General features: G+C 44.6%; 1 protein-coding gene across 9 annotated transcripts in view; it reads right to left on the reverse strand.

Annotated features, from left to right (window-relative positions):
* ADAT1 (adenosine deaminase tRNA specific 1) overlaps positions 1–27714 on the reverse strand; it is a 57111-nt gene that overhangs the window by 5435 nt on the left and 23962 nt on the right. For 6 of the 9 annotated variants that reach the window (XM_066348517.1, XM_066348519.1, XM_066348516.1 and 3 more), the window contains exons 10-11: positions 27205–27291; positions 22631–23327 (exon numbers count right to left, since the gene is read on the reverse strand). In XM_066348517.1, the coding sequence (XP_066204614.1) occupies positions 23195–23327; positions 27205–27291 (220 nt within the window). In that variant the 3' untranslated portion in view covers positions 22631–23194. Of the gene's footprint in view, positions 1–783; positions 998–4193; positions 4273–22630; positions 23328–25541; positions 25617–27204; positions 27292–27714 lie in introns of those variants that run through there. The other 3 variants (XM_066348521.1, XR_010746970.1, XM_066348522.1) reach the window with 3 other exon arrangements.

Genomic DNA, 27714 nt, shown 5'->3' on the forward strand with positions numbered 1-27714 from the left:
TTTTTTTTTTTTTGGAGAGAGGAGCACAGAGCTACTCCTGTGTATGCCCTGACCAAGGAATTGAACTGGCAACTTCTGCGCTCTGGGACGATGCTCCTTTCTTTAATTTTTAAAAAATCAATTTTATAGAGACAAGAGTAAGGGGGGAGAGAGAAACACCAATTTGTTGTTCCACCCATTCATGCATTCATTGATTGATTTTTATATGTGCCCTGACCAGGGATTGAACCCACAGCCTTGGTATATTGAAATGACGCTCTAACAGCTAACTGAGCTTCTTGGCCAGGGCCTTCCCTGGCTTCTTGTTTCTTTTAGTACTTATTTTTGGAAGTACAATTAAATATGAATATATATCTTTATTTTTCTTACACACACAAAATATATATATATTTATGTATGTTACCTTTTTAACTTAACAGCACATCCTGGTGACATTTCCATATCTGTCCATAGCCTTTCATTCATTTTTACAGCAAATAGTAGTGTGGATCTCTCACTAGTTTTCTATGAATAGCATTTAGGTTGTTTGCAGCCGTACAATGTTGGGATGGTAACTATATACATATAGCCTTTGTATGTACCTGTAGTCATTTAAAGTGCTGCTCTTCAAACCTTTCTTTCTAAGAAATCAAGATTTAGATTTTTCCAGGCCTATGAGGTTCATGATTTTTTTTTTTTTTTTACAGAGAGAGAGTCAGAGAGAGGGATAGATAGGGACAGACAGACAGGAAGGGAGAGAGATGAGAAGCATCAATCATCAGTTTTTCATTGTGACACCTTAGTTGTTCATTGATTGCTTTTTCATATGTGCCTTGACCGTGGGGCTACAGCAGACCAAGTAACCCCTTGCTCAAGCCAGCGACCTTGGGTCCAAGCTGGTGAGCTTTGCTCAAACCAGATGAGCCTGCGCTCAAGCTGGCAACCTCGGGGTCTTGAACCTGAGTCCTCCACATCCCAGTCTGATGCTCTATCCACTGCGCCACTGCCTGGTCAGGCTCTGAGTGAAAAGTTTTAAAAGTTATATATTAGTAAATAAAATTCAGCAGTATGCTTAAACAATCACTCCCTACATAGAACTTAGCCCAAGAATAGGTTATATATTTATTGTAATGTATATTAATACAATATACCAAATTAACAAAGGAGGAGAATATAGGATATCATAGATGAAGAAAAAACACCTGAAATAACTCAAAACCCATTCATAATTTTTTTAAAAAACTCTTAGCAAATTAAGAGGATAGAATTCTTCAATTTGATAAATGGAATTGGCAAAAAATCTACAGCTATGGTAAGTAAGGCAGTGTAGTACTGACATTGGGATAGACAAAGCCACTAATGGAACAAAACCCAGAAGTAGGTCTGCAGAAACGTCAGAGGTGGCATGACAAATATCAGTAGGGAAGTGGTGAACCAACTGGCAAATATAGATGGTACTGTGGCAACTTGTTATTTATTTGGTAAAACTTTAGAGGCATAGCCATTAAAAATAGGAACTAAAGGAAGTCTGAAGAGTAAACTATGGTATGTGAATTATTATATATCTCAATAAAGCTGTAAAAGTCTATCACTGTTTTTACTAAATACTACTGTCATAAAACCAATACAGTAAAACAGGAAAAGTAAACGAGAGGCATACATACATATCAGAAGGAAGACTAAGGGTACTGATATGCAGACAGTCATAATCGACAGAAAAATCCAAGAGAATCTATAAAAATTAGAACAAAGTTTAGCATGGGTTTTGGATACCAGATCAGTAACAAATATGTTTCTACATACCAGTTTAACCAGCTGGGGAATATAATAGAAGTAAAGATCTCATTCTTAATCGGAGAAAAATAAGCATATAGGAATAAAATTAATATATATCAGACCTCATTGAGAAAGTAACATTATTGAAAGACACCAAAGAAGACCTAAAACCTAAATAAAAGGAGCCTGGCCTGTGGTGGCGCAGTGGATGAAGCCTCGACCTGGAATGCTGAGGTTGCTGCTTCGAAACCCTGGGCTTGCCCAGTCAATGCTCATACTAGAAGCAACTATGAATTGTTGCTTCCTGCTCCTCCTACCGCCTTTCTCTCTCTCCTCTCTCTAAAATCAATTAAAAAAATTTTTTTTAAAAAGGAGAACTCTACTAACATACCATATTCAAGGATGAGAACAAGCAATATTGTAAAGATGCATACTGCTCCCAGATTAATCTGAGTTTAATGCAATTCCAAGAAAAATCCCGCCTGACCAGGCGGTGGTGCAGTGGATAGAGCGTCGGACTGGGATGCAGAGGACCCAGGTTCAAGACCCTGAGGTCGCCAGCTTGAGCGTGGGCTCATCTGGTTTGGGCAAAAGTTCACCAGCTTGGACCCAAGGTCGCTGGCTCGAGCAAGGGGTTACTCAGTCTGCTGAAGGCCCACGGTCAAGGCACAAATGAGAAAGCAATCAATGAACAACTAAGGTGTTGCGATGAAAAACTAATGATTGATGCTTCTCATCTCTCTGTCCCTGTCTATCCCTCTCTGTCCCTGTCTATCCCTCTCTCTGATTCTCTCTCTGTCTCTGTAAAAAAAAACCAAAAAACCCCAATCAGGTGTGTGTGTGTGTAATCTGACAACTGATGCTCAAATCATCTAGGAGAGCAAAAGGCCAAGAATAACTAAGAAATGTTAAGAGAAACAAGCTGGGGAGACGTGTATTTGCAGTAGTGAAGATTATGCCATATGACAGATAAATAAACAAAGGAATGCAATAGAAATCCAGAAAAGGACCTTGTGTGTGTATGTATTTTTTTTTCAGTTTTTTTTTTTAATTTTTCTTTTTATTAATTTTTAGAGAGGAGAGAGAATGAGAGAGAGAGACAGACAGAGAGACAGAGAGAGAGAAGGGCGAGGGAGGAGCAGGAAGCATCAACTCCCATATGTGTCTTGACCAGGCAAGCGCAGGGTTTTGTACTGGCGACCTCAGCATTCCAGGTCGACGCTTTATCCACTGCGCCACCACAGGTCAGGCTGTATGTATTTTTTTTAATAAGAGAAAGTTTATTGAGAAAATCACAGAGGTAGTAGTGAGCTGTAGAGGAAATGGGCTTAGGAAACTAAGTTAGGCAAAAGAAGGGCCCTTGGGGTTTAGGAGAAAGAGAGGCAAAGAAAATGGCCTGGGGGTGGGGAGGCACTGGCATGCTCCATAGAGCTGCCCAGACCCATGTTCAAAATACAAGTGATGGCATGAAAATCAAAGGAGAAATGATGAACTAGTTAATCCATGATTCTATTCTTGGTTATATATATGAAAATAATAATTCCTATATTACATCATACCTTAAATAAATTCAAGGTGAATTATAGATCTAAATGTGGAAAAGCAAAACTTAGGGGGAAAAAATCTAGCCTGACCTGTGGTGGTGTATAAAGCATCAACCTGGAATGCTGAAGTCATGGGTTCAAACCCTGCGCTTGCCAAGTCAAGGCACATACTAAGAGCAACTAGTAAGAGATGATGCTTCCTGTTCCTATCCCAACCCCTTTCTCTCCCTCTCTTCTCTCTAAAGTTAATAAACAATATCTTTTTTTTAAAGCAATATCTTTTTAAGTGTGTATGAAAGAGAAAGGCAGGAAGGGAGAGAGAAGCATCAACTCATAGTTGCGGCACCTTAGTTGTTCACTGATTGCTTCTCATGCATGTATGGACCAGGGGGCTACAACCAAGCCAGTGACCCCTTCCTTGCTCAAGCCAGCAACGTTGGGCTCAAGTCAGTGACTTTGGGCTTCAAGCCGGTGATCTTTGGGCTCAAACCAGTGACCATGGATTATGTCTATGACCCCATGCTCAGGCCAGCGACCCTGCGCTCAAGCTGGTGAGCCTGTACTCAGTGTGCTTAAGCTGGTGACCTGAGGGTTTTGAACCTGGGCCCTTAGCAATAAATAAAATCTTTACAATATATATAAAATGAGAATATCTGTTATCTTGGAGAAAGGGGGAAGCTCTTAGACAAGATAAAAAAATACAAAAGATAAAGGTAAAGATGATAAATTTAATATCTTTTTTATTTTATTTTATTTTATTTTTATTAAGTGAGAGGCAGGGAGGCAGAGAGACAGACTCCCTGCATATACACTGACCAGGATCCACCTGGCAAGCCCCCTATGGGGCTATGCTCTGCCCATCTGGGGCCGCCACTCCGTTCCTCATCAACTGACCTGTTTCAGCTCCTGAGGCGAGTCCATGGAGCCATCCTCAGTGCCCAGGGCCAACTTGTTCAAACCATTTGAGCCATGGCTGCAGGAGGAGAAAGAGACAGAGAGAGACAGAGAGAGAGGGAGTCGGGTGAGAGGGAGGAGGGCGGGATGGAGAAGCAGATGGTCACTTCTGGAATCAAACCCAGGACTTCCACATGCCAGGCCAATGCTCTACCACTGAGCCAACCAGTCAGGATCAAAATTTAAAATCTTAAAGTAAAAAACTTTTTTTACATTAAAAAGGTACTATAGCCTGACCAGGCAGTGGCGCAGTAGATAGAGAATCAGACTGGGATGTGGAGGACCCAGGTTCGAGACCCCGAGGTCACCAGCTTGAGCGTCGGCTCATCTGGTTTGAGCAAGGCTCACCAGCTTGAGCCCAAGGTCACTGGCTCGAGCAGGGGTTACTCGGTCTGCTATAGCCCCCCCCCTCCAGTCAAGGTACATATGAGAAATCAATCAATGAACAACTAAGGAGCCGCAACGAAGAATTGATGTTTCTCATCTCTCTCTCTTTCTGTATGTTTGTCCCTATCTATCCCTCTCTCTGTCTCTGCCACAAAATAAATAAATTAATTAATTAAAAAAAATAAAAAGGTACTATAAACAAAATAATGGAAACGGCCTGACCTGCGGTGGCACAGTGGATAAAGCATCAACCTGGAATGCTGAGGTTGCCGGCTTGAAACTCGGGGCTTGTCTGGTCAAGGCACATATGGAAATTGATACTTCCTGCTCTTCCTCCTCTCTCTCTCTCTCTCTCTCTTTTTCTTTTTGTCTCTTCACTAAAATAAATTTTTTAAAATTAATAATAATAGAAACCACAGATTGGGTGAAAATGTAACAGATATCAACCAAAAAAGAATATCCAGAGTAAAGAACTCTTCCAATTAATAAGACAACCCAAGAGAACAATGGACAAAAGATAACAAAATTTATTTATTTTTTACAGAGACATAGAGTCAGAGAGAGGGATGAGAAGCATCAATCATCAGTTTTTCATTGTGACACCTTAGTTCATTGATTGCTTTCTCATATGTGCCTTGACTGTGGGCCTTCAGCAGACTGAGTAACCCCTTGCTTGAGCCAGCGACCTTGGGTCCAAGCTGGTGAGCTTTGCTCAAACCAGATGAGCCTGCGCTCAAGCTGGCGACCTCGGGGTCTCGAACCTGGGTCCTCCGCATCCCAGTCCAACGTTCTACCCACTGCGCTACCGCCTGCTCAGGCAACAAAATTCTTAACTCAGGCCTCTATATATGTTGTACAATGCACCAGCTCCACAGTGTGCCTTTCGCAAACACTACAATATGAACAGTGCCCTGTTGAGTTGTTCAGTGCACCAACTCCACACTAAAACATACAAACTTACACTATACAGGTGGTGGCCCTTTGAAAATACAAAGGAAAGTATACTACAGAAAATGATTTCACACTCATCAAATTGGCCAAATTAAAAGTTCTGACATATAAAATGTTAGGGAGTACGCGAAGCATCTGGAATTCTCAAACTGCTGCTGTGAGTGTAAACTGGTACCATCACATGGAAAAGCAGTTTCACAATATCCAGTAGAGTTGAGATCCAGATAACCTGTGTCCTAGCAAGTTCCTTATCTAGGTACGTCTCTTACAAATATCCCTACCCACGCACGAGACATGTACAAGAATGATTACTGCAGCCTTGTTTGTGTGAGCAAAGAATTGGATATCAACTAAATGTCCGCTAACCAGAGAATGGAGACTTAATATACGGCATATTCTTATTAAGAAATACTATACAGTAGTTAAAATGAATGCCCTAGTGCTACATAAGTCAACACAAATAAATATAATCTATAATCTTCATACAACATCAAGGTGGTTAACTCTTTCATGGACCAGCAAGGAATTTGTGGCGGACTGGCACCAGTCTGCACATTGCCGGTGGAAAAATACTGCTCTGGATGATTTTACTCTAATCTGTGGCTTCAAGGCTTCATGTATATATCAAGTCTCCAAAATCTCTATCTCCAGCCCATCTCTGTCTCCTGAGCCCCAAACCAAGTGCCTCCAAATGCCCGCTCTAGGTCCTTATCCCGTGATATCACAGAAGCTCCAAACTCGGGAACAGCTCATCGCCCCCTACCTGCATCTCCTGCCCCACAAGAACAGCCCCTTTTGCCTGACCAGGCAGTTGCCCAGTGGATACAGCACTGGACTGGGACACAGAGGACCCAGGTTCGAAACCCCCGAAGTCTCCGGCTTGAGCGTGGGCTCATCCAACTTGAGCACAGGGTCGCTAGCTTGAGCATGGGATCATAGACATGACTCCATAGTCGCTGGCTTGAAGCCCAAGGTTGCTGGCTTGAGCCCAAGGTTTCTGGCTTGAGCAAAGGGGTCACTCACTCTGCTGTAGCCCCCTGGTCAAGGCACATATGAGAAAGCAATCAATGAACAACTAAAGTGCCACAAGGAAGAATTGATGCTTCTCATCTCTCTCCCTTCCTGTCTGTCTGTCCCTATCTGTTCCTCTCTCTGATTCTGTCTCTGTAAAAAACAAAACAAAACAAAACAAAAAACAGCCCCTCTTCTTCTAGCCCTTTCCTGATACATGGCACCACATGCCATCCTGTCACCCACACAGTAACCTGGGAGCCATCCTCAATACTCCCTCATCCCCTACCTGCAATCAGCCAATTAGCCTCACCAGCCTCTGTATATTTCTCAAGTCAGTGCCCTCCTATGGCTCCTGCAACCATATGTCTGTGTGGGCTTCATCATTTCTCTACTAACTACTACAGTAATCCCCCAACTATGGTCTCCCTGTCACCATCCTTGCCTCTGCCAATCCATCCTCCTCGCTACAGAAGAGAGCGTTCTTTCTAAAATGCAACTTCCATCCCAATATCATTTGATCAAAAATCTCTGCAATGTTGAGTCTTCAGGGTAAGACCATTCTCCTTCGCAGGGCATATAACCCTCTCCAGCCCCTCTCATATCCCCGCCAGCCCAGTCATGACATGCTTTCATCCCCGGCCTTTGCATATGTTGATTCTCTACCTCAAATATCCTTCTCTCAAACTGTCCCTATATGCACCATTATTTCCCTTTGCTTGCTAATCCCAATCCTTCCCCTTCCACTCTGTGCTCAAGTGTATCTGGGCTGATGAAATTTTCTTGCGCCCCTTCCTCTCCCAGGTTGGGTATTCGACGTCTGTCATAGCTATCATCATATTGTGCTGTTCCACTGCAAAGGCGGTGGCCTGTCTTTCCTATCGGCCAATGAGCTATCCCTGTACCTCAGGAGCACAGTGCATTTGCCTGGCACATTGATGGTGTTCAGAAGATATAAATACATGACTGCTCCACCTGCAGCTGAGAGCTTAAGGTGTCCATGCAATCTTAGTTTTGTAGCAGTAGCTGAAACACTGTGGACATGAACAGCATGGGGCAGGTTTGTGCACCAGGACACCGGTCCCAGAGGTGGTCTGAGGATCTCCTTCAAGGAGAATTTGCAAGGAGGCAATATAAATGTTTTTATTCTCGAAAGACTCACTCTTCATTAGAATGAATGGTAGAATGCTTTAAAAAGCACCACTGGTTCCCATTTTCATCTTTTTATTTCCTTAGGGGAAAAAAGCCTTAGGAGTTAGGTAGGAGGATCTATGTATACCTCTTAACAGCTTTGCTCCTCGCCTCCTGAGCTGCTGGAGACAGGCTTCGGCGCGCAGACGTGGGAGGGAGAGGTGCATGCAAGCAAATCTGCACACGCCTAGTATGCAGCCAAGAGGCTCCGCAAACATTTGCCCAGTAGGCCTCTCCTGAAGACCAGCTCTTAGGTTTATTTATTTAGGTATTTTGACAGAGACAGAGAGTCAGAGAGAGGGACAGATAGGGACAGACAGGAAGGAGAGAGATGAGAAGCATCAACTCTTCGTTGAGGCACCTTAGCTGTTCATTGATTGCTTTCCCATATGTGCCCCGAAAAGGGGGCCACAGCAGACCAAGTAACCCCTTGCTCAAGCCAGTGGGCTCAAGCCAGTGGCCTTGGGTCCAAGCTGGTGAGCCTCGCTCAAACCAGATGAGCCCGCGCTCTAGCCGGCGACCTCGAGGTTTCAAACCTGGTTCCTCCGTGTCCCAGTCCGACGCTCCATCCACTGCATCTCTGCCTGGTCAGGCCAGCCCTTAGGTTTATAAGCAAAAGCTTTGGAAATTGGGACTAGCAAATTAGAGAGGCACATATGAACTGAATGACAGACCAAGGCTGGTGGTTCCGGTGTGCCAGGCACTGTATACATGGTGGGCAGCCCTTCTCATACCCATGTTGTACATGGTCTCATCTCATCCCCAGAGCCCTACTGCCAGGGGGTAGTGTTGCCCTCTTTTCAAAGGTGAGCATACTGACACTCTGAGAGTACATATACCTCCCTGAGATCACACAACCAGTATATATCCTGGGGTACAATTCAAACTCAGGCCTACAACCAAAAGCCATCCTTGCTCTCTTAGACCAAAGGTAACAAACCGAACGCCTGTGTCTGTGGCCCCTAGACACGTACACATAAAACTCCACATTCTTGTTTCTTCTGAAAAAATCTGGGAGATCTGACAACAATCAGATGGAACAAAATAATGGCTCCTCATTGGATAAGGAATACATTTCTCAGCTCCTTTCTTTAAGGTTCCTACTCCTGGAAATACTTGGGTTTATCATCTTTGCACCACAGTTTATGTGCCATCCTTTATTTTACAACAGAATTTCTCCAAATTTTATGCAAACAAAATATTAACCCAGGTTGGTCCTCATCTTTCATGAGAGAGGCAAACAGCTGGGCTGTTTGCACGGTGCACCTGCGTCAGCATAGGTGAGGGAACACTGTCACCTGGGGCCGGTTGGGGCTGGGCTGCCGCTCTATCGCCAGAGGCCTCGTTTCTCCTGCTGCCAGCTGGTTTCTTAGCCCAGGAGGCCCTGCTGTGCTACGTCAGAAGGGCAATCACAATGGTGCTGGGTAAGTGAGGACAGAAAGTGTTCATCGTGAGGATACCAGCTAAAATGGAACTCACTGGAGGTCCGGACAGTTCAGTGTCAGCAGTAATAAAGGAACTTGATGAATCTTGGGGTGGCCAGTGGAATATACATCAAGAAGAGTTCTCTTTCTCATTATCAGAATCTAATGCAACGAAAAGGGGTGAACTAGATTGTGTGCATCTATTGGGCAGAGCTTGGGTTGCCCGCAGTATAATTTCTGAGATTGCCTGAGAGGCTGCACATAAAGGTCTTGTTGTTGAACTGAAGAACGATGTGGGGAATGGGCTCTACTGTCAGGTTGGTTTCACCACTAAGGGGCCCACCGTGCCTCCCCCCATGGAGACACTGTGGGTTTCAATGCGCTTTTCATTCTCTTGGCTGCCTGAGCAAACAGCCATCACTGTTTCCATTGTGAGCTCTTCTCCTTCTGGAGCCCAGCCCAAGTTCAGGGGAACATGTGCTTGAGACAGACATTTGGCAGCCTGGCTCCCCACTAGGGAGTGACTTTGTGCCTTTGCCTTTTTCTCATCAAGACGCTTTCCTGCATTTGGAGATTGAAATGCAGCACTGAATACGCTTAGTTCTAAAAGATGGTTTCTAATCCTGCTGGCTCATTGGGATGAGAGACAGCAAATCCACACCTACATACAGAATCTGGGTTATTCAGGTAGGATTTATTTCCATCCCTTCCTGGTTAGACAGTGCCGAGGCCATATGTATCTCAAAGTGACAATGGGTTCCTTTTTCTGGAGAAAATTTCTCTTTGCCTCATTTACTCCATGAAGCATTATTATGAGAAATTCTCCCTCACAGCTAGAAAAAAATGAGCACCCTAATAACTGGCAACTTATTTTGTAGACTAGGTGACAGGTCAGAAGTCAGAGATGAAATACTTTTGCTACATTTACACAGGTAGTGGCAGAGTTGGTCCTAGAATGTAAGTACTTGAATAGACAGACCGATAAGGACTAGGTTTTTTACATTTTTAAATTGAGGTATAACTACATGCAATAAAATACACGGATCTTAAATATTTATTAATTTATTAAGTGTAGAACTTAATAAAATTTTTTTTCTTCTGTATTTCTCTGAAGCTGGAAACGGGGAGAGACAGTCAGACAGACTCCCGCATGTGCCCGACCGGGATCCACCCGGCACGCCCACCAGGGGGCGACGCTCTGCCCACCAGGGGGCGATGCTCTGCCCATCCTGGGCATCGCCATGTTGCAACCAGAGCCACTCTAGCTCCTGGGGCAGAGGCCAAGGAGCCATCCCCAGTGCCCGGGCCATCTTTGCTCCAATGGAGCCTCGGCTGCGGGAGGGGAAGAGAGAGACAGAGAGGAAGGAGAGGGGGAGGGGTGGAGAAGCAGATGGGCGTCTCTCCTGTGTGCCCTGGCCGGGAATCGAACCCTGGACTTCTGCATGCCAGGCCGATGCTCTACCACTGAGCCAAACCGGCCAGGGCCAGAACTTAATAAATTTTGACAAATGTTTGCACTCATGTAATTAGCCCTCCAGGCAAAACAGAATGTTTCCATCAACCAAGAAAGCTCCCTTGGGTCTTTCCCCACTAGACCCCAACCTCCCTTCTTCCCCCCACCAGGCAACAGCCACTGTTCTGATTTCTGTCCCCTTTGATTAATTTTGGGGCCTCACTTTTAAGAAATTAAAATTGAATTCATGAAACTTTGTCTGCAGCCCTAAAGTGTCTCTTTGCAGAATTTTCCTCTCCCTTTTGGAACACAAGTACTATTTAAACTTGTTTTAGAGCCACCTGGAAAGCCTTCCAGGAAGTCAATCTAAGTCCCAGTACAGGCACATTTAGGTTTAAAGGAATTCACATGACAGGTTATGAAGGCCAATTATGATTCCTCAATATGCAGTATAAAAAGAACTCTTCTTTCTGGAAAATCAAGTTGCTCTCTCCAAAGCATGTGCCTTCTTGCCTCTTGTTTAATGTATCAATTTCAGAGAGAGAGAACAGAGAGGGAGAAACATCATTTTGTTGCTCCACCCATCCATGCACTACTACTCATTGGATAACTCCCGCATGAGCCCCAACTGGGGATTGAACCCGCAACTCTCGCACATCAGGATGATGTTTGAATCAACTGAGCTACCCGGCCAGGGCTGCCTTCTTTTCTCTTCCTGCACCCAACCATTCCTTCAGGATAGCTGCCTTTGTTACTATGGAAAGAATTGCTTGAGCCCTTGAGGGTGAGCACGTATGCACACTAGCATTCTCCTTGGAAGCCATTTCCTGGTGTCAGTAGCCTTCCTGCTGCAGTGGGAGTCCTCTTAACTGCTCATCTGACTTCCCCAGACATCACAGGAGGACAGTGGTAGCTGTTAATATAACAGTCAGCAAGGGAACTTAGAAACTGGAAACTGTATTAGAAACTGGAAAACTTTGAGTAAGGCTTGCTTAGAACATGGTCCTTAAAGCCAAAAAAAAAAAAAAAAAAAAAAAAAAAAAAATGCTGCCAAGGCCCAGGTGGAGGCAGCTTTCCCCCAGCCACAGACGCGACCAGATCAGGCGGGCCGGCTGCTCCTCTAAGCCAAGTGCTGGCAGCCAGGCCGGGCCATTTTCTCCATGGCAGACTCATCCCCCCCCCCCCCAGACAGTGAGCTAATGTTTGGCACGGGCAAACTCCATAAAAAGAGGCATTTAACCCCATGATTTGAGGCAGAAATTACTACATGGAATATAAACACAAAATTAAATCAAGCCAAGTTTTAAAAATTCTAAAAAAAAAAGAATAAAAATGATACGCACAGTCATAATATTAGGACCCACTGTGAACACGGAGTAAAAACGCAATGCTCAGCCCTGGCTGGTTGGCTCAGTGGTAGAGCGTTGGCCTGGTGTGCAGGAGTCCTGGGTTCGATTTCCGGCCAGGGCACATAGGAGAGGCGCCCATCTGCTTCTCCACCCCTCCCCCTCTCCTTCCTCTCTGTTTCTCTCTTCCCCCTGCAGCCAAGGCTCCATTGGAGCAAAGTTGGCCTGGGCGCTGAGGATGATGGCTCTGTGGCCTCTGCCTCAGGCACTAGAGTGGCTCTGGTTGCAACAGAGCAACGCCCCAGATGGGCAGAGCATCGCCCCCTGGTGGGCATGCCGGGTGGATCCCGGTCGGGCGCATGTGGGAGTCTGTCTGACTGCCTCCCTGTTTCCAACTTCAGAAAATACAAACCCCCCCCCAAAAAAAAAACCCAAAACAAAAAAAACGCAATGCTCGTGCTGAAAGTGTAAACTTCCTTCAAAGAGCCAAATCCCAGGAGGCATTTTGTTAGTGAAGAGATAATTATGTGGAATTATGAGCAGAGCTGCCAAAAGCATGTGGTGAGTCCCTATATCCTACACAATATTATTTCTGAATATTTTCTGGTGCACCTACAGTTAAAATTGAGAAAGCTTTTTTCCTTTTTTAATTTCTAAAATGTGTTTTTTAAATAGGTACTACACTGCTCACAAAAATGAGGGGACCAGGGAACATGCAGATAGTCCAATACTTTCAGCCTTTTGTATAATGCATTTTCACCAATGAAATAAAAGTTGGTTTTGTATGTCATTTGCATAGTCAAACAACTTTCTTTGACTTGTCATTTGTTTTTCTGATGTTCTTATTTAATGAAAACAATCAAATGCTTCTTTTTTTTAATTATTTCATATTCATTTGAAATATCCCCTAACTTTTGTGAGCAGTATATATTAACATAGTTCAAAAAATATTTTAAAGTAACAAAATATAAAGGGTCTTCAGGGACAAGTGGGGACAAGTGTCCCACCCACTCCTGGGCCCCAGCCACTCCTTTTCCTTCCCCATAGCCCTGTGTTAGTGGTTTCTTGTGTACTCAGAGCTAGATTAACATAGATAAACAAAACACAGATGTATCATTCTTTATTACAGAAATGAAATGCTATAATGCTGTCCTGCATTTTGCTTTTTATGCACTCATATTTAGAAACAGAACTTTGAAGATATATTTAAGTGAAACAAAATTATATGTTCATTTACCCTTTGACTTAGCAAATCCCACTTCTAAATCTATCCAAAAGACACTGGCAGAAATGCTCAATATTGTATGTAGATTAATTATTCACAAAGCATTTCTAAAGGAAATAATGAAATGTCCACCAATAACTGAAAACAAAATGAAACAAAATTAACTATGTGTAGATTCGGAGCAAGAGCAAGAGAGGAAGTATTTTAAGCGACTTTAAAACACCCACAATCCCTAGACTGGGTTTCTCACCCTCGGCACCGCTGAAGATCTGGGTCAGATAACTCTCTGTTTGGGGGGTTGCCCTGTGCATCACAGGGTGCTAGCACCCAAGGCTCAGGTGAGCTTCCCTGACCGGCAGCACTTTGGACATACTGTTACGCTTCGCTGCTGGGAGAATTCAGTGCTGGGTGTGTTGACTGCACTGGGGGAGTGTTACAATGTAAGAGGACGCGGCAGGCACACTATGGCACAGGAACATGGGGAGCACCAGGTCGGTCAGAAGGCAGAGGGACTGGGCAGGAAATGTGGGCAAGAACCATTGAAAGGAAGGAAGGGGCAGACAGGGTAAGCCGGCCTGGGATTGGCTAGTTTGACTAATTTCAGTGTACCCTGAGGTACAGAGGCTATTCCTAGTTTTCTGGTACCTAGTCCTGGGTGATTAGGGCAGGTGGAAGGTGGCCCAGAATGTGAGGCCCCAGAAGGGAGGTGGTTGGAGTATGGGTTCCGGATTGGTTGATTTGCATATAAAAGGTATATTCACAGATGAGTCTTTTACTATCTCTAGGGATTTGCTAGTCCTGGGAGGGGCAGTCTCTCTGGGGTCAGGAAGGCCTCTGGTGTTAAAGCATCAGAAACACATGGCTACCTGACCAGATGGTTGCACAGTGGATAGAGCATCGATCTGGGACACTGAGGACTCAGGTTCTAAACCCCAAGGTCACTGGCTTGAGCACAGGCTCACCAGCTTGAGTATGGGGTCACTGGTTTGAGTGTGGGCTCATAGAAGTGACCTCATGGTCATTGGCTTGAGCCCAAAGGTCGCTGGCTTGAAGCCCAAAGTTGCTGGCTTGAGTCCAAGGTTGCTGGGCTTGAGTAAGAGGTCACTGGCTTGGCTGGAGCCCCCTGGTCCAGGCATGTATAAGCAGCAACGAACAACTAAGGTGCCACAACTACAAATTGATACTTCTCATCTCTCTCCCTTCCTGTCTTTTTCTTTCTGTCTCTTTCTCTTGCTTAAAAAAAAAAAAAGGAGAAAGAAAGAAACAAAAAAAGGGAACACATAGTTAACCCAGAGAGGACAACTAGAAGCTTGTTCCTGCTTTCTCCTGGACTTTGCCCATATGCCTTTCCCCTTGGCTGACTTTAACTCTTTCATTCTAATAAATGGTAATTATAACAGCTTTTCTGAGTTCTGTGAGCCTGTCTAGTGAATCATAGAAGCTGAGCATACTCTTAGGGACCCCGACACAGCTACTGAAACCATTAGGTGAAAGGGTGATAGGGAACTTCAAAACAGAATAGATCAGGCAGATACCCTGAACCCACTGCTCAATCATGGAAAGTGGGACAATCAGATGTTACGTTCCTCTTGATATGATGGAAGGGAAGTATGCAGAATCACCTTCAGTTCATGTCAAATGAACCGAATCTAAATCTAAATCTAACCAGGCCTCTCCATATAACTGCAAATTTTTTTTTAATTTTATTTATTTATTTTTATAATTTTTCTGAAGTTGGAAATGGGGAGGCAGTCCGACAGACTCCCGCATGCGCCCAACCGGGATCCACCCGGCACGCCCACCAGGGGGCAATGCTCTGCCCATCCGGGGCGTTGCTCTGTTGCAACCAGAGTCATTCTAGTGCCTGAGGCAGAGGCCACAGAGCCATCCTCAGCACCTGGGCCAACTTTGCTCCAATGGAGCCTCGGCTGCGGGATGGGAAGAGAGAGATAGAGAGGAAGGAGAGGGGGAGGGGTCGAGAAGCAGATGGGTGCTTCTCCTGTGTGCCCTGGCCGGGACTCCTGCATGCTAGGCCGACGCTCTACCACTGAGTCAACTGGCCAGGGCTATAACTGCAAATTTATAAGAAATGTGGGGAATTGAGGAATCTGTTATCAACATTAAAGGGACTATGCAGCCAAACCCAGAATTAGGGTGATTTTACAGGACAAATGACCTATTTGTTCAACATATAAAAAAGGAGAGTGAACTCCTACAGATTCAGTGAGACAAATGATAAGTCAATCAAATGCATTGTGTAGACTTCATTTGGATCCTAATTTGAACAAATCAAGTCAAAAGACCTAAAAAATTTTTTGATGGATGGAATGAAATAAAGTTCCCATTCTAGATGTGACTTCTAGTTCATCTTAAGAGTATTTTCTCCCATTGCTCAAACAATTCTTTTATAGAAGAACCTTCTAAGGTGAAACCCAGGCACTGCATCCATGGAAACATCTCATAAGCAGCTCTTCCCACTCCTCCTCAATTGAGAAAACTGGAAGAGAACCTGGTGAAACATCCTACCTAACTGTCAATTCTTCCTTAACAATACCAGTAAAGGAGTGTGTACAACCTCTCTTAGGGTCATCAGAATAAACACCTCACACAAGCTTCTCAATTTCAAGGACTGTGTTGATGTGCCAGCCAGGCAGTAAGCAAATAGTTGTTGAGTGCCTTCGATGTGTGTACGCTGTGCTAAAACCAGTGATGCATAAATGAATACATAGAATAGAGAGCCCAGGCCCTGGCCGGTTGGCTCAGCGGTACAGTGTCGGCCTGGCGTGTGGGGGACCCGGGTTCGATTCCCGGCCAGGGCACATAGGGGAGGCGCCCGTTTGCTTCTCCACCCCCCCCTCCTTCCTCTCTGTCTCTCTCTTCCCCTCCTGCAGCCGGAGCTCCATTGGAGTGGGGATGGCCCGGGCGCTGGGGATGGCTCCTTGGCCTCTGCCCCAGGCGCTGGAGTGGCTCTGGTCGTGGCGGAGCGATGCCCCGGAGGGGCAGAGCGTCGCCCCCTGGTGGGCAGAGCGTCACCCCTGGTGGGCGTGCCGGGTGGATCCCGGTCGGGCACATGCAGGAGTCTGTCTGACTATCTCTCCCCGTTTCCAGCTTCAGAAAAATACAAAAAAAAAAAAAAAAAGAATACAGAGCCCAGAAATAAATCCTCACTTACAAAGTCAATCTACTACAAAGGAAGCAAGGATGCACAATGGGGTAAAGATGGTCTCTTCAATAACTGGTGTTGGCAAAACCAGACACACATTCAAGATAATTAAATTGGACCACTTTCTTACACCCTAACAAAAATAAACTCAAAATGGATTAAAGATTTAAATGTTAGACCTGAAACTATAAAACCCCTAAATCCCTAAACCTCTAGAAGAAAACATAGACAGAAAACTCTTTAACATTGCTCTTAACAATATCTTTTTGGATATATTTCATTGAGAAAGGAACAAAAGAAAAAATAAACAATAAAAAGAGGAAAACATAAATGAGATCACATCAAACTAAAAATTTTTTGCATAGTAATGGAAATCATCAACAAAATGAAAAGACAACCTACTGAATGAGGGAAGATATTCACAGATGATATATTGGATAGGGGTTGATATCCAAAATATATAAGGAATTTATACAACTTAACATCAAACAAACAAACAATCTAATTTAAAAACGGGCAGAAGGCCTGACCAGGTGGTGGCACAGTGGATAAAGTGTCAGCCTGAAATGCTGGTCACCAGTTTGAAGCCTCGGGCTTACCCAAAGCACATACGAGAAGCAACTACTGCAAGTTGATGCTTCCTGCTACCCCCCCCTTCTCTCACACTTCTCTCTCTAAAATCAATAAATAAATAAAAAATATTTTTTTTGACAGAGACAGAGAGAGGGACAGATAGGGATAGACAGGAAGGGAGAGAGATGAGAGGCATCAACACCCTGTTGCAACTCCTTAGTTGTTCAGTGACTGCTTTCTCATATGTGCCTTGACCAGGGTTGGGGGAATACAGCAGAGTGAATGACCCCTTGCTCCAGCCAGCAACCTTGGGCTCAAGCCAGCAACCTTGGGCTCAAGCCAGCTACCTTGGGCTCAAGCCAGCAACCTTGGGCTTCAATCCAGTGACCTTTGATCCCACACTCAAGCCAGCGACCCCTCACTCAAGCTGGTGAGTCTCTGCTCAAGCCGGATGAGCCTGCGCTCAATCCAGCAATCTCGGGGTTTTGAACATGGGTCCTCCATGTCCCAGTCCAACACTCTATTGACTGCGTCACGGCCAGGTCAGGCAATATAGATATTTAAAAAATTATTTTAAAAAATTGGCAGAAGATGCCTGACCTGTGGTGGCTCAGTGGATAAATCGTCAACCTGGAAATGCTGAGGTCGCCGGTTCGAAACCCTGGGCTTGCCTGGTCAAGGCATATATGGGAGTTGATGCTTCCAGCTCCTCCCCCCTTCTCTTTTTCTGTCTCTGTCTCTCTCTCTCCCTCTCTCTTTCCTCTCTAAAAATGAATAAATAAAATAAAAAATTTAAAAAAAATTGGCAGAGGAACTGAATAGATAGTTCTCCCAAGAGGACATACAGATGGTCAGCAGACATATGAAAAGATGTTCAATATAACTTATCAACAGGGAAATGCAAATTAAAACTCATACCTATCAGAATGGCTTTCATTAATAAATCAACAAATAAGTGTTAGCAAGGATGTGGAGAAAAAGGAACCCTTATACACTGTGGGATTGTAAATTGGTCCGGTTACTCTGGAAAATGGTATGGATCCAGCAATTTCACTTCTCTGGGAATTTTTGAAGAAAAAAAAAACTAATTCAAAAAGATACATCCACCCTCTGTTCACTGTGGCACTACTAGTAATAGCCAAGATATACAATCAACCTAGATGACCATAATTAGGACAATGGATAAAGAACACACACACACACATACACTGGAATATTTTTTACCATAAAAATGAACTCTTCCTATTTATGACAACATGGATGAACTTAGAGGGTATTATGCTAAATGAAAAAAGGCAGCCAGAAAAAGGTAAATACTGTGTGGTCTCACTTATATGTAGAATCTAAAAAAACCAAAATAAATAAATAAACAAAACAGAACTAGCCCCACAGATATAGAAAATAGGCTGATGCTGCCAATGGAAAGGGGGTGAGGGGATGGCAATAAAATAAATAAAGGCCCATCTTGTGGCTGTGGTGGGCATCAAATTATTATTTTTTAGTCTTTTTAAGATTTTATTTATTGATTTTACAGAGGGTGGGGGGGCAGTAGTAATTGCTTCTCATATGTGCCTTGACTGGGCAAGCCCTAGATTTCGAACCTGTGACCTCAGCATTCCAGGTTGACGCTTTATCCACTAGCGCCACGACAGGCTAGGCTTAAATTAATAATATATATTAATTGATAAATATTTGTTAATCATCTACTACATACTAGGGGCTGTTTTATAAATTTTTTTTTATTCATTTTAGAGAGGACACAGAGAGAGAGAAGGAGGGGAGGAGCTGGAAGCATCAACTCCCATATGTGCCTTGACCAGGCAAGCCCAGGGTTTCGAACCGGGGACCTTAGGATTTCCAGGTCGACGCTTTATCCACTGCGCCACCACAGGTCAGGCAACTAGGGGCTGTTTTAGGCATGCAGATAAACTATAAATAGGACAAAGATAATATTGTAACATGAAGTGGTACCATGAATCACTTTATTTTTTTTTATGGAATAAAAATAAAATTCTCTTGAATGGATATACCCCGTTTTGTTTATCCAATCGTTAGTTCATGGACATTTATTTCACTTTTTGGCTCTTGTGCACAGTGCTGCTGTGAACATTTATGTACAAGTATGTGTGTAAGTATGTTCTTACATTTTAAAAAAAATCAGAGAGGTAATACATGTTTGTCATAACAAGTTATTCTTGATTTGTTTTCCATAAGAAATCCCTTTACGCCTTGGCAGGTTAGCTTGGTTGGTTAAAGTATTGTCCGGAAGTACAGAGGTTGACGGTTTATTTTTTTAGTTTTTTTTTTAAATTAAAAATTTTATTTATTCATTTTAGAGAGAAGAGACTGAGAGAGAAGGGGGGGAGGAGCAGGAAGCATCAACTTCCATATATGCTTTGACTGGGCAAGCCCAGAGTTTCGAACTGGCGACCTCAGCGTTCCAGGTCCACGCTTTATCCACTGCACCACCATGGGTCAGGTGAGGTTGCCGGTTTGATCCCTGGTCAGGGCACATACGGGAACAGATTGATGTTCCTGTATCTCTCTCCCTCTCCCTTCCTCTCTAAAACTCAATTTTAAAAAAGTCCTTTGACATAGCAGGAAAGATAGATAAAGTCATACTCCCTGAAGGCCAGACTCGACCATATGCTGCTTTAATCAGAGATCCCTTACCTGACCCCACATCCCGTATTTTAGCAGCAGTTAGGATACCCTGATTGGCAGAAACGCTATTCACAGAAGATTATGCATCTCTCTCTAATGAGATTCTATTTCAGAGAATAAAGATTCATAGGAGAATGTGAAGGGGTAATAATGTCTTTTTATTCCTAAATTATATTGTAAGTTTGTTAAATTTGCACCAAAAATCTAAGTACAAAAATCCCTACAAATTGCCTGCTGGTGGTGTTCCAGTGGATAGAAAGTCAACTTAGGATGCTGTGGTCCCAGGTTTGAAACAGGCTTGAGTACGGACTTACCATTTTGAGCACGGGGTCGCTGGCTTGAGCCCAAAGGTCGCTGGCTTAAAGCCCAAGGTCGCTGGCTTGAATAATGTCTGTCCCCCCCAAATTTAGAAAAGAAAATGTTCTAAAATTGATTGTGGTAATGTTTGTGCAACTTTGTGGATTTACCAAAAACCACTAAACTAGATACTTTAAATGGGTGAATTTTATGGTATGTGAATTATAACTCAATAAAGCTCTTATTAAAAAATATTTAAAGCTATAAAGAAATGCTGAAGAACCGATAAGGGCCTTGAGTAATCCCAACAAGGAGAGCTTCTATATTCAGGCAATAATTTTTTATTTGTTTAGGTGAAAGAAGGGAAGATAGTGAGGCAGACTCCTGCACGCACCCCAACCAGGACCCACCCAACAACCCAGTCTGGGACCGATGCTCGAATCAACTGAGCTATATCCTCAGCGCTGAGGGCTGACACTCGGACCAATGAAGCCACTGGCTGTGGGAGGGGAAGAGGAACAGAAGGGAGAGACGATGGGGGAGAAGCATATGGTTGCTTCTCCTGTATGCCCTGGCTGGGAATTGAACCCAGGACGTCCATACTCCAGGCTGATGCTCTATCCACCGAGACATTTGCCAGGGCCTTCAGATAATTTAAGGTGTGAAGAGGTAGAAAGAGTTAAATGTTAGATGTTATTTAAACAGGCTTGGTTACTAGGTCTGTTACTGACAGGAACTTTTGGCCTTTTAGAAAGAACCCTTTCCATTGAAAGTCATCTCAAACAGGCTTACTCAAAACAATAGGAATTCATCATACATAATTGAAGTCTAGTGTGGGCACTGGCTTCAGGAACCCAAACAAGGTCACTAGAGCTCTGATTCTCTGGCTGTTTCACTCTCAAGCAGGCTATCTCTAAACGGCGGGCAAAGTTCCAAGATTATGCGCCCCTCGCAGCTCCTGATACGAGACAGAACCTTTCCTGATAGCTCTGGCAATAGTTCCAGGACTGTCCAGGGCTAGCTCACATTTCTGGAGCTAGGAATAAGGTTTGCTTCAACCAAGTCTCATGGCTGCACAGTTTCTCATTGAGCAGGAAAGGATGGCTCTTCAAAGGTGTAACGGCTAAGTATACAAAATACATGTCTACTATGCCATGCAAGAGTCTAGAACTTGCAGATTCAAACATCATCTCAGCTGAATTAATGTAGGCACACACAAAACAGAGCATCACTTTTAAAGCATTAAATTTCAAATTCATATTCTGTATTTTAGAGAAGCAGTAAGACACAAGTGTCAATGTAAGAAATGTTCAAATCTGTACAGAATTTTTCATGAATTTATTTGAGCCAAACTGACGACAACTGCTGGGAAGCAAAATCTCAATGGGTTGAGAACGTGCTCGAGAAAATGGTAGTTTTACCACTTAGTTTATACAACAGGATCAAAGGAGGAGGTGTAAAGGGGAGATTACATTAAATTCATTGGCGATAGATTAGGGAGGCAGGGGAAAGCAAATCTCTGGGATTGGATGAATAGAAAAAGGAACAGACACATATTTCTTTTACATAGGTGGGTATAGGACAGTTAACAGTCAACAATTGATGTGATAATAACAATGAGAGGATTGTGGTCTCTGCTCTGGCACTTGTAATTTCAGGGGCCTCAGGGGTCCTGGGGTGCTAGGACAACGGAAAAAAATTACTTTGATATTCCAAAGGTATATTATATTTCCTCATGTAGTTTTTTTTTTTTACCTGCACTTCCTGCTTTTATGTGCTTGTTTTTGCGCTCATTGTTGAAGACAGTAATTCATCATCAGACACAGATGAGGACAAGCTAATGGATGGGAGTTTTTTCTCTCTCTCTCTTTTTTTTTTTGTATTTTTCTGAAGTTGGAAATGGGGAGGCAGTCAGACAGACTCCCACATGTGCCCGACCGGGATCCACCCAGCATGCCCACCAGGGGGTGATGCTCTGTCCCTCTGGGGCGTCGCTCTGCCGCAATCAGAGCCATTCTAGCGCCTGAGGCAGAGGCCACAGAGCCATCCTCAGCGCCCGGGCCAACTTTGCTCCAATGGAGCCTCGGCTGCAGGAGGGGAAGAGAGAGACAGAGAGGAAGGAGAGGGGGAGGGGTGGAGAAGCAGATGGGCGCTTCTCCTGTGTGCCCTGGCCGGGAATCGAACCCGGGACTCCCGCACGCCAGGCCGACGCTCTGCCACTGAGCTAACCGGCCAGGACCTGGATGAGAGTTTTGACAATGATGAGGAGTTGAATGAATTTTATGATGAATAAAACTTGAGTTCAATAACTTTATGTAATACTTTTTTTTTTCTTCAAATTTCGGGCCTGACCAGGCGGTGGCGCAGTGGATAGAGTGTCGGACTGGGATGTGGAGGACCCAGGTTCGAGACCCCGAGGTTGCCAGCTTGAGCGCTGGCTCATTTGGTTTGAGTAAAAGCTCACAAGCTTGGACCCAAGGTCGCTGGCTCCAGCAAGGGGTTACTTGGTCTGCTGTAGCCCCATGGTCAAGGCACATATGAGAAAGCAATCAAGGAACAACTAAGGTGTTGCAACAAAAAACTAATGATTGATGCTTCTCATCTCTCTCCATTCCTGTTTGTCCCTATCTATCCCTCTCTCTGACTCTCTCTCTCTGTCTCTGTAAAAAAAAAAAAAAGAAAGAAAGAAAAAAAATTTCGGGCCCCAAAATTAAGGTGTGTCTTATACATGGGATTGTCTTATACATAAGGAAGTACAGTAATAACAGATATGTATCGTAGATGAAAAAAAAATACAACAGACTGTCTCAGTTAAGATAAAAGACCTTTCTAAGGGAAAAATACTGGCCTAGCACATGACTACCTGACATGACTTACAGTTAGAAAGTGTTCATTTCAAACCATCCTGTGTGGTTACTTGAGCTCTCTGAGTTTGTAAGGACTCCATGCAGGCCTTCCCCAGCTTAGCTTGTCAGGCTTAGAATGTGGCCCCTTTTTGTCCACACAAGTTAGGACAGATACCAAGGTCATTAGTGAGATGCCATTTTAGCAGAGAGCTACTTCAATCAAGTATGGACTGTTCCACATTCCAGCTTTCCACCCCTCTTACACAGAAGGGATATCTTGCTCTGGTGGGTGGCCGACGTTTTGTCCTGATTCAGCCATGAGAAAACCTAAGGCTTGTCCAGCACAAAGGAAGAAGGTGGTCCAGCAGGAAGGACTTGCTACCAGTAAGCTCTTTGCAAACTTTCCCTTCTCATTCAAACTGGTGATAATCTGGTGGGTTTCTGATCCAGGATCCAAATGCCTGCTTCCGGAGTGCGCTCCAGGCTTCCTGGTAAGCAGATGCAGCCTCCTTGTACTCCTGGTACGTCGCTAGCTTCCTTACCCTAATGCACACAGACCAGCAAGCACACGGGTTCTCACTGAACAGCTCACCACCACGGCCAACAAGACAGCTGAGCAATCAACCGGGCAGATTTATTATAAGAGACTTAGAAACAGAAGGATGTTGCTCTGTTTTCCTACAGATACTGGTTCCTTTGTAGGGAATTCACCACAAAGTAACATGGATTAAAACAGGCAAGAATGAGCCTGACCTGTGGTGGCGCAGTGGATAAAGCGTCAATCTGGAAATGCTGAGGTTGCCGGTTCGAAACCCTGGGCTTGCCTGGGCAAGGCACATATGGGAGTTGGTGCTTCCAGCTCCTCCCCCCTTCTCTGTCTCTCCTCTCTCTCTGTCTCTCCCTCTCCTCTCTAAAATGAATGAATAAATAAAAAAAATAAAAATAAAAATAAAAAAACCAGGCAAGAATGAACAGAGTGCTAGTTTTGTCTGATTCTGGTGAAATCAAATAAAACAAGAATAATCATATCATTTGGGGGGGGGGGGGGTTAAAGTTTTCTAAGTGTCTATAATTTCCACCACAGGACAAATACAGCAATTAGAAACTTTGTGGCTGCATTCTTACAAACAGGCAAAGCACTTTCCATTTGATCCACACTCTCCTCCTATGTACCGCCAGCCAACTCCCCTGTAGTCCTCTCTGACTACTAGAACATGCTGACATGTTGAGTAATATCTGTAATATTTATGCCCAGTTAAAAGACTTTCACTGTGGTCTGACCTGCGGTGGCGCAGTGAGTAAAGTGTTGACCTGGGATGCTGAGGTCGCTGGTTCGAAACCCCAGGCTTCCCTGGTCAAGGCACATATGGGAGTTGATGCTTCCTGCTCCTCCCCCCCCCCCTCTCTTTGTCCCCTCTCTCTAAAATGAATAAATAAAATAAAAATAAAAAAGATTTTTATTGTGACAAAGACTTCTCCTTTGACCAAACTTGCGTCAGGCTCCTCTGAGTCCTCTTCCCGACTTGGACCTTGAGCTTTGTCCTTGCATCTTACAGTTGAAGAAAGGAACACTCATGTCATGTTGATCCATTTTACCCTGCTTCTAAGTTGTATCTTAGCTCTCTTCAGCAGAGCAAAGTTGCTAAATGCAGCAAAAATTGATTTCAGTTGTTTGATCCATTTCCTACAGCTTTTTGTTGGATAATGGGTGAGATTTACACAAATGACAATGTTAAACTTACCTGAGCCCTGAGTTCCTAAAAAACAGCTATGGTTAAGAAAGTTCATTCTGTTAACCAGTCTCACCCCAATAAATTCAATTAAAAAAAGAAAAAAAGGAAAAAAAAACCCAGAAATCTCCCTCCCAGCCTTCTGAGTTCTGGGAAAAAGCTGATGGCAAGAACTACCCTTCCCCATGACTTAGACAAGACTCATGGATGCCCCTGGTTTACCTACGACAAGGCCAGACACAGACCCTCCAAATTCCCACTCTTTGTCCTATAAATGATTAGCTGAACCCACTGAACAATCCTGACAAAATGCCTGCTAACTTGATCAGATATTAGTTACACTTCTCTCCTTACCCCAGGCCAGGAACTTGGATCCACGTTCAACCTGTGCCAGCCTCAGAATGTGCAACAGCCCCTCCACAGCACCTCCTGAGAACGACCGACAGCAGGAGAAGACATTTCCTGTTCAACTGTCCCGTCACAACCTGCTCACCCCACTCCCCCATTCCAGGTTCTGTTCAGCCTCGTTTGCCCCTCCGTATAAAAGAAAAGAAAACCCTTTTCCCTCTGCCCTTTGAGAGGCTCACAAAGGTTACGATTGGAGTGTTCTTGCTATTGCGTTTGTCTTTTTTTTTTTTTTTAATATTTTATTTATTGATTTTTTAGAGAGAGAGGAGTGAGAGAGAGACAGAGAGAGAGAGAGAGAGAGAGAAGGGGGAGGAGCAGGAAGCTTCGACTCCCATATGTGCCTTGACCTGGCAAGCCCAAGGTTTTGAACCGGCGACCTCAGTGTTCCAGGTCGATGCTTTATCCCACTGCGCCACCACAGGTCAGGCCGCGTTTGTCTTTCCCCTACTTAATAGGCCCCTTCTCTTACTACAATAATCCTTCTGAGTGAAGTCTCTCCTTATCTAAGTCCAGATTTGTTTTAATACACAGAAAACCCACCCAGTTCCAGTTGGATTCATTTTTCTAGGCAAGAAACAAGCAATTTGACCACAGGTGAGCAGAGGGCATCAACACTGACCACAGTATGGATGATGGTGATAACAGCGGCTAGCCTCTTCATATAGTAGTTTCAGTCTATTCCTTCGTTTCCCTACTGGTATATAATAAAGATTTTGGCTGGTCTTTGTTGCCAGTTCCTGGGAAGGAACCTCTAAATCCTTAGAACATCCCTAGAGATAGGACTCTCTGTTATTCATGGTGGATGCCTCAGATCACATGAAGTTTATGTTTAATGAGGTGACTCATGGTGGGCCCTAGTGAGTGTCAGGATGCGGCTGGCCATGCTATTAAGACCACCCAGGAGATGAGAGAACTGGAGCACCAGGCCACCTGAGAGCACTAGGACCTCCTCGGGTGGGAGGAGGAGATGAGGATTGAGTTCAGTCACATCATGTGAACTATGATTCAATCAGTTATTCTTATTAATACAACCCCAATAAAAACTCTGGACCCTGATTACAGGCCACCTTCCTGGCTGGTGCAGAAAGGACGATGCATCCTGAGGACATAGAAACATGGAGTTTGGGACTCTCTCAGACCTCTCACCCTGTGGGCCCCTTCTTTTAACTGGTTCTGACTTGTAAGTGGTGGTTGTAACGACAGTGATTTCTGAATTCCATCAGTTGTTCTCATGAATTACTGAACCTGAGTAAGTAATGGGAAGCCCCGAGTTTGGAATCAGTTGGTCAGAAACGTGAGTGGCTTGGGACACCCGAGCTTGTGGCTAGCACTGAAGTGAGGGGCAGTGTGTGAGGACTGCGCCCTGAGCCTGTGAAGTGTGGCCTAACTCTGGGGAGTTAGTGTCTGAATTGCACCCACCCACCTGAAGTGAGTTTTTTTTTTAAATTTATTTTTAATTTTTTTGTATTTTTCTGAAGCTGGAAACGGGGAGAGACAGTCAGACAGACTCCCGCATGCGCCCGACCAGGATCCACCCGGCACGCCCACCAGGGCAACGCTCTGCCCAGCAGGGGGCGATGTTCTGCCCCTCCAGGGCGTCGCTCTGCCGCGACCAGAGCCAGTCTAGCGCCTGGGGCAGAGGCCAAGGAGCCATCCCCAGCGCCCGGGCCATTTTTGCTCCAATGGAGCCTTGGCTGCGGGAGGGGAAGAGACAGAGAGGAAGGAGGGGGGGGGGTTGGAGAAGCAAATGGGCGCTTCTCCTATGTGCCCTGGCCGGGAATCGAACCCGGGTCCCCCGCACGCCAGGCCGACGCTCTACCGCTGAGCCAACCGGCCAGGGCCTGAAGTGGTTTTATAGTTAGTTCTCTGCATTCTTGTTTGGAAAGTGATTTCAACCATAAAGACGCAATTTTACAATCAGTGATGTGAACAAAAGAAAAAAAAAGGGGATAGTGATGCTCCTAAAAATACACTGCTCTCCGAGCATGCCCATTTCCACCATGCTCTCCATCTGACGGTGGAGTGGAGGGGCCTGGAGTGGGCCCAGACCCAAGCTCCCCCTAACTCCCTTGCGACTTCCTACCACCGCGCCCCCATCCTCCACACCCCAGATCATACACATGTCTGCAAGCAGGGCCAAGGGGCTGGAAGAGCATGTGGTCAGGGGCAAGTGCCCGCCGGCCTACTGAAACACCACTCCTGCCAAAGCTTCCTGCTACTCATAAGCCAGAATTAAACCAGAAGACCTCCTAACTATGAAAGACATGGGTCACTAGTGTCACCTGAGAGAGTTTGGCCACTTGTCCTCTGAAATACTGCTCAGCAGCTTCTGAAATGACCTAAACAGCTCCACTTTGCTGATTCGAGATCTGTTTGGAAAAAGAGAAAGAGGATTTATTAAGTGTTTGCCATATATCAGGTCCCTATCAAAGATACCAGGCTTCACAGGGTACTTAGGTTTGAATGTGCCAGAGCCTCCATTTTCACCTGTGCTTGGCAAGGAGAAAATCTACACCTGAGCATCTGATGAGGTCAAGGCACAAAAATGAGTATCATCTTAAGAAATGCATCAGCGGTGAAATGATCAAGGTGACAGGTTCAAAGGGGGTAAAGTCAGAGGTGAAGTTATGCATTCCTCCCAGGACACCTATGCAGCCAAGTTGGCTGCCTCCTTTCAAGGGAGCTGGCCCCTTGGGTGCTACCACTTACAAGAAATTAAAAGCTTTGTTTCAGAAACTCAAGTGCTGCTGCACAAATGAAGTGCACTTGGATGAGCCATCCGAGGCAGAATT

This window comes from Saccopteryx leptura, chromosome 9, assembly GCF_036850995.1.
Source record: "Saccopteryx leptura isolate mSacLep1 chromosome 9, mSacLep1_pri_phased_curated, whole genome shotgun sequence".
Lineage (NCBI taxonomy): Eukaryota > Metazoa > Chordata > Mammalia > Chiroptera > Emballonuridae > Saccopteryx > Saccopteryx leptura.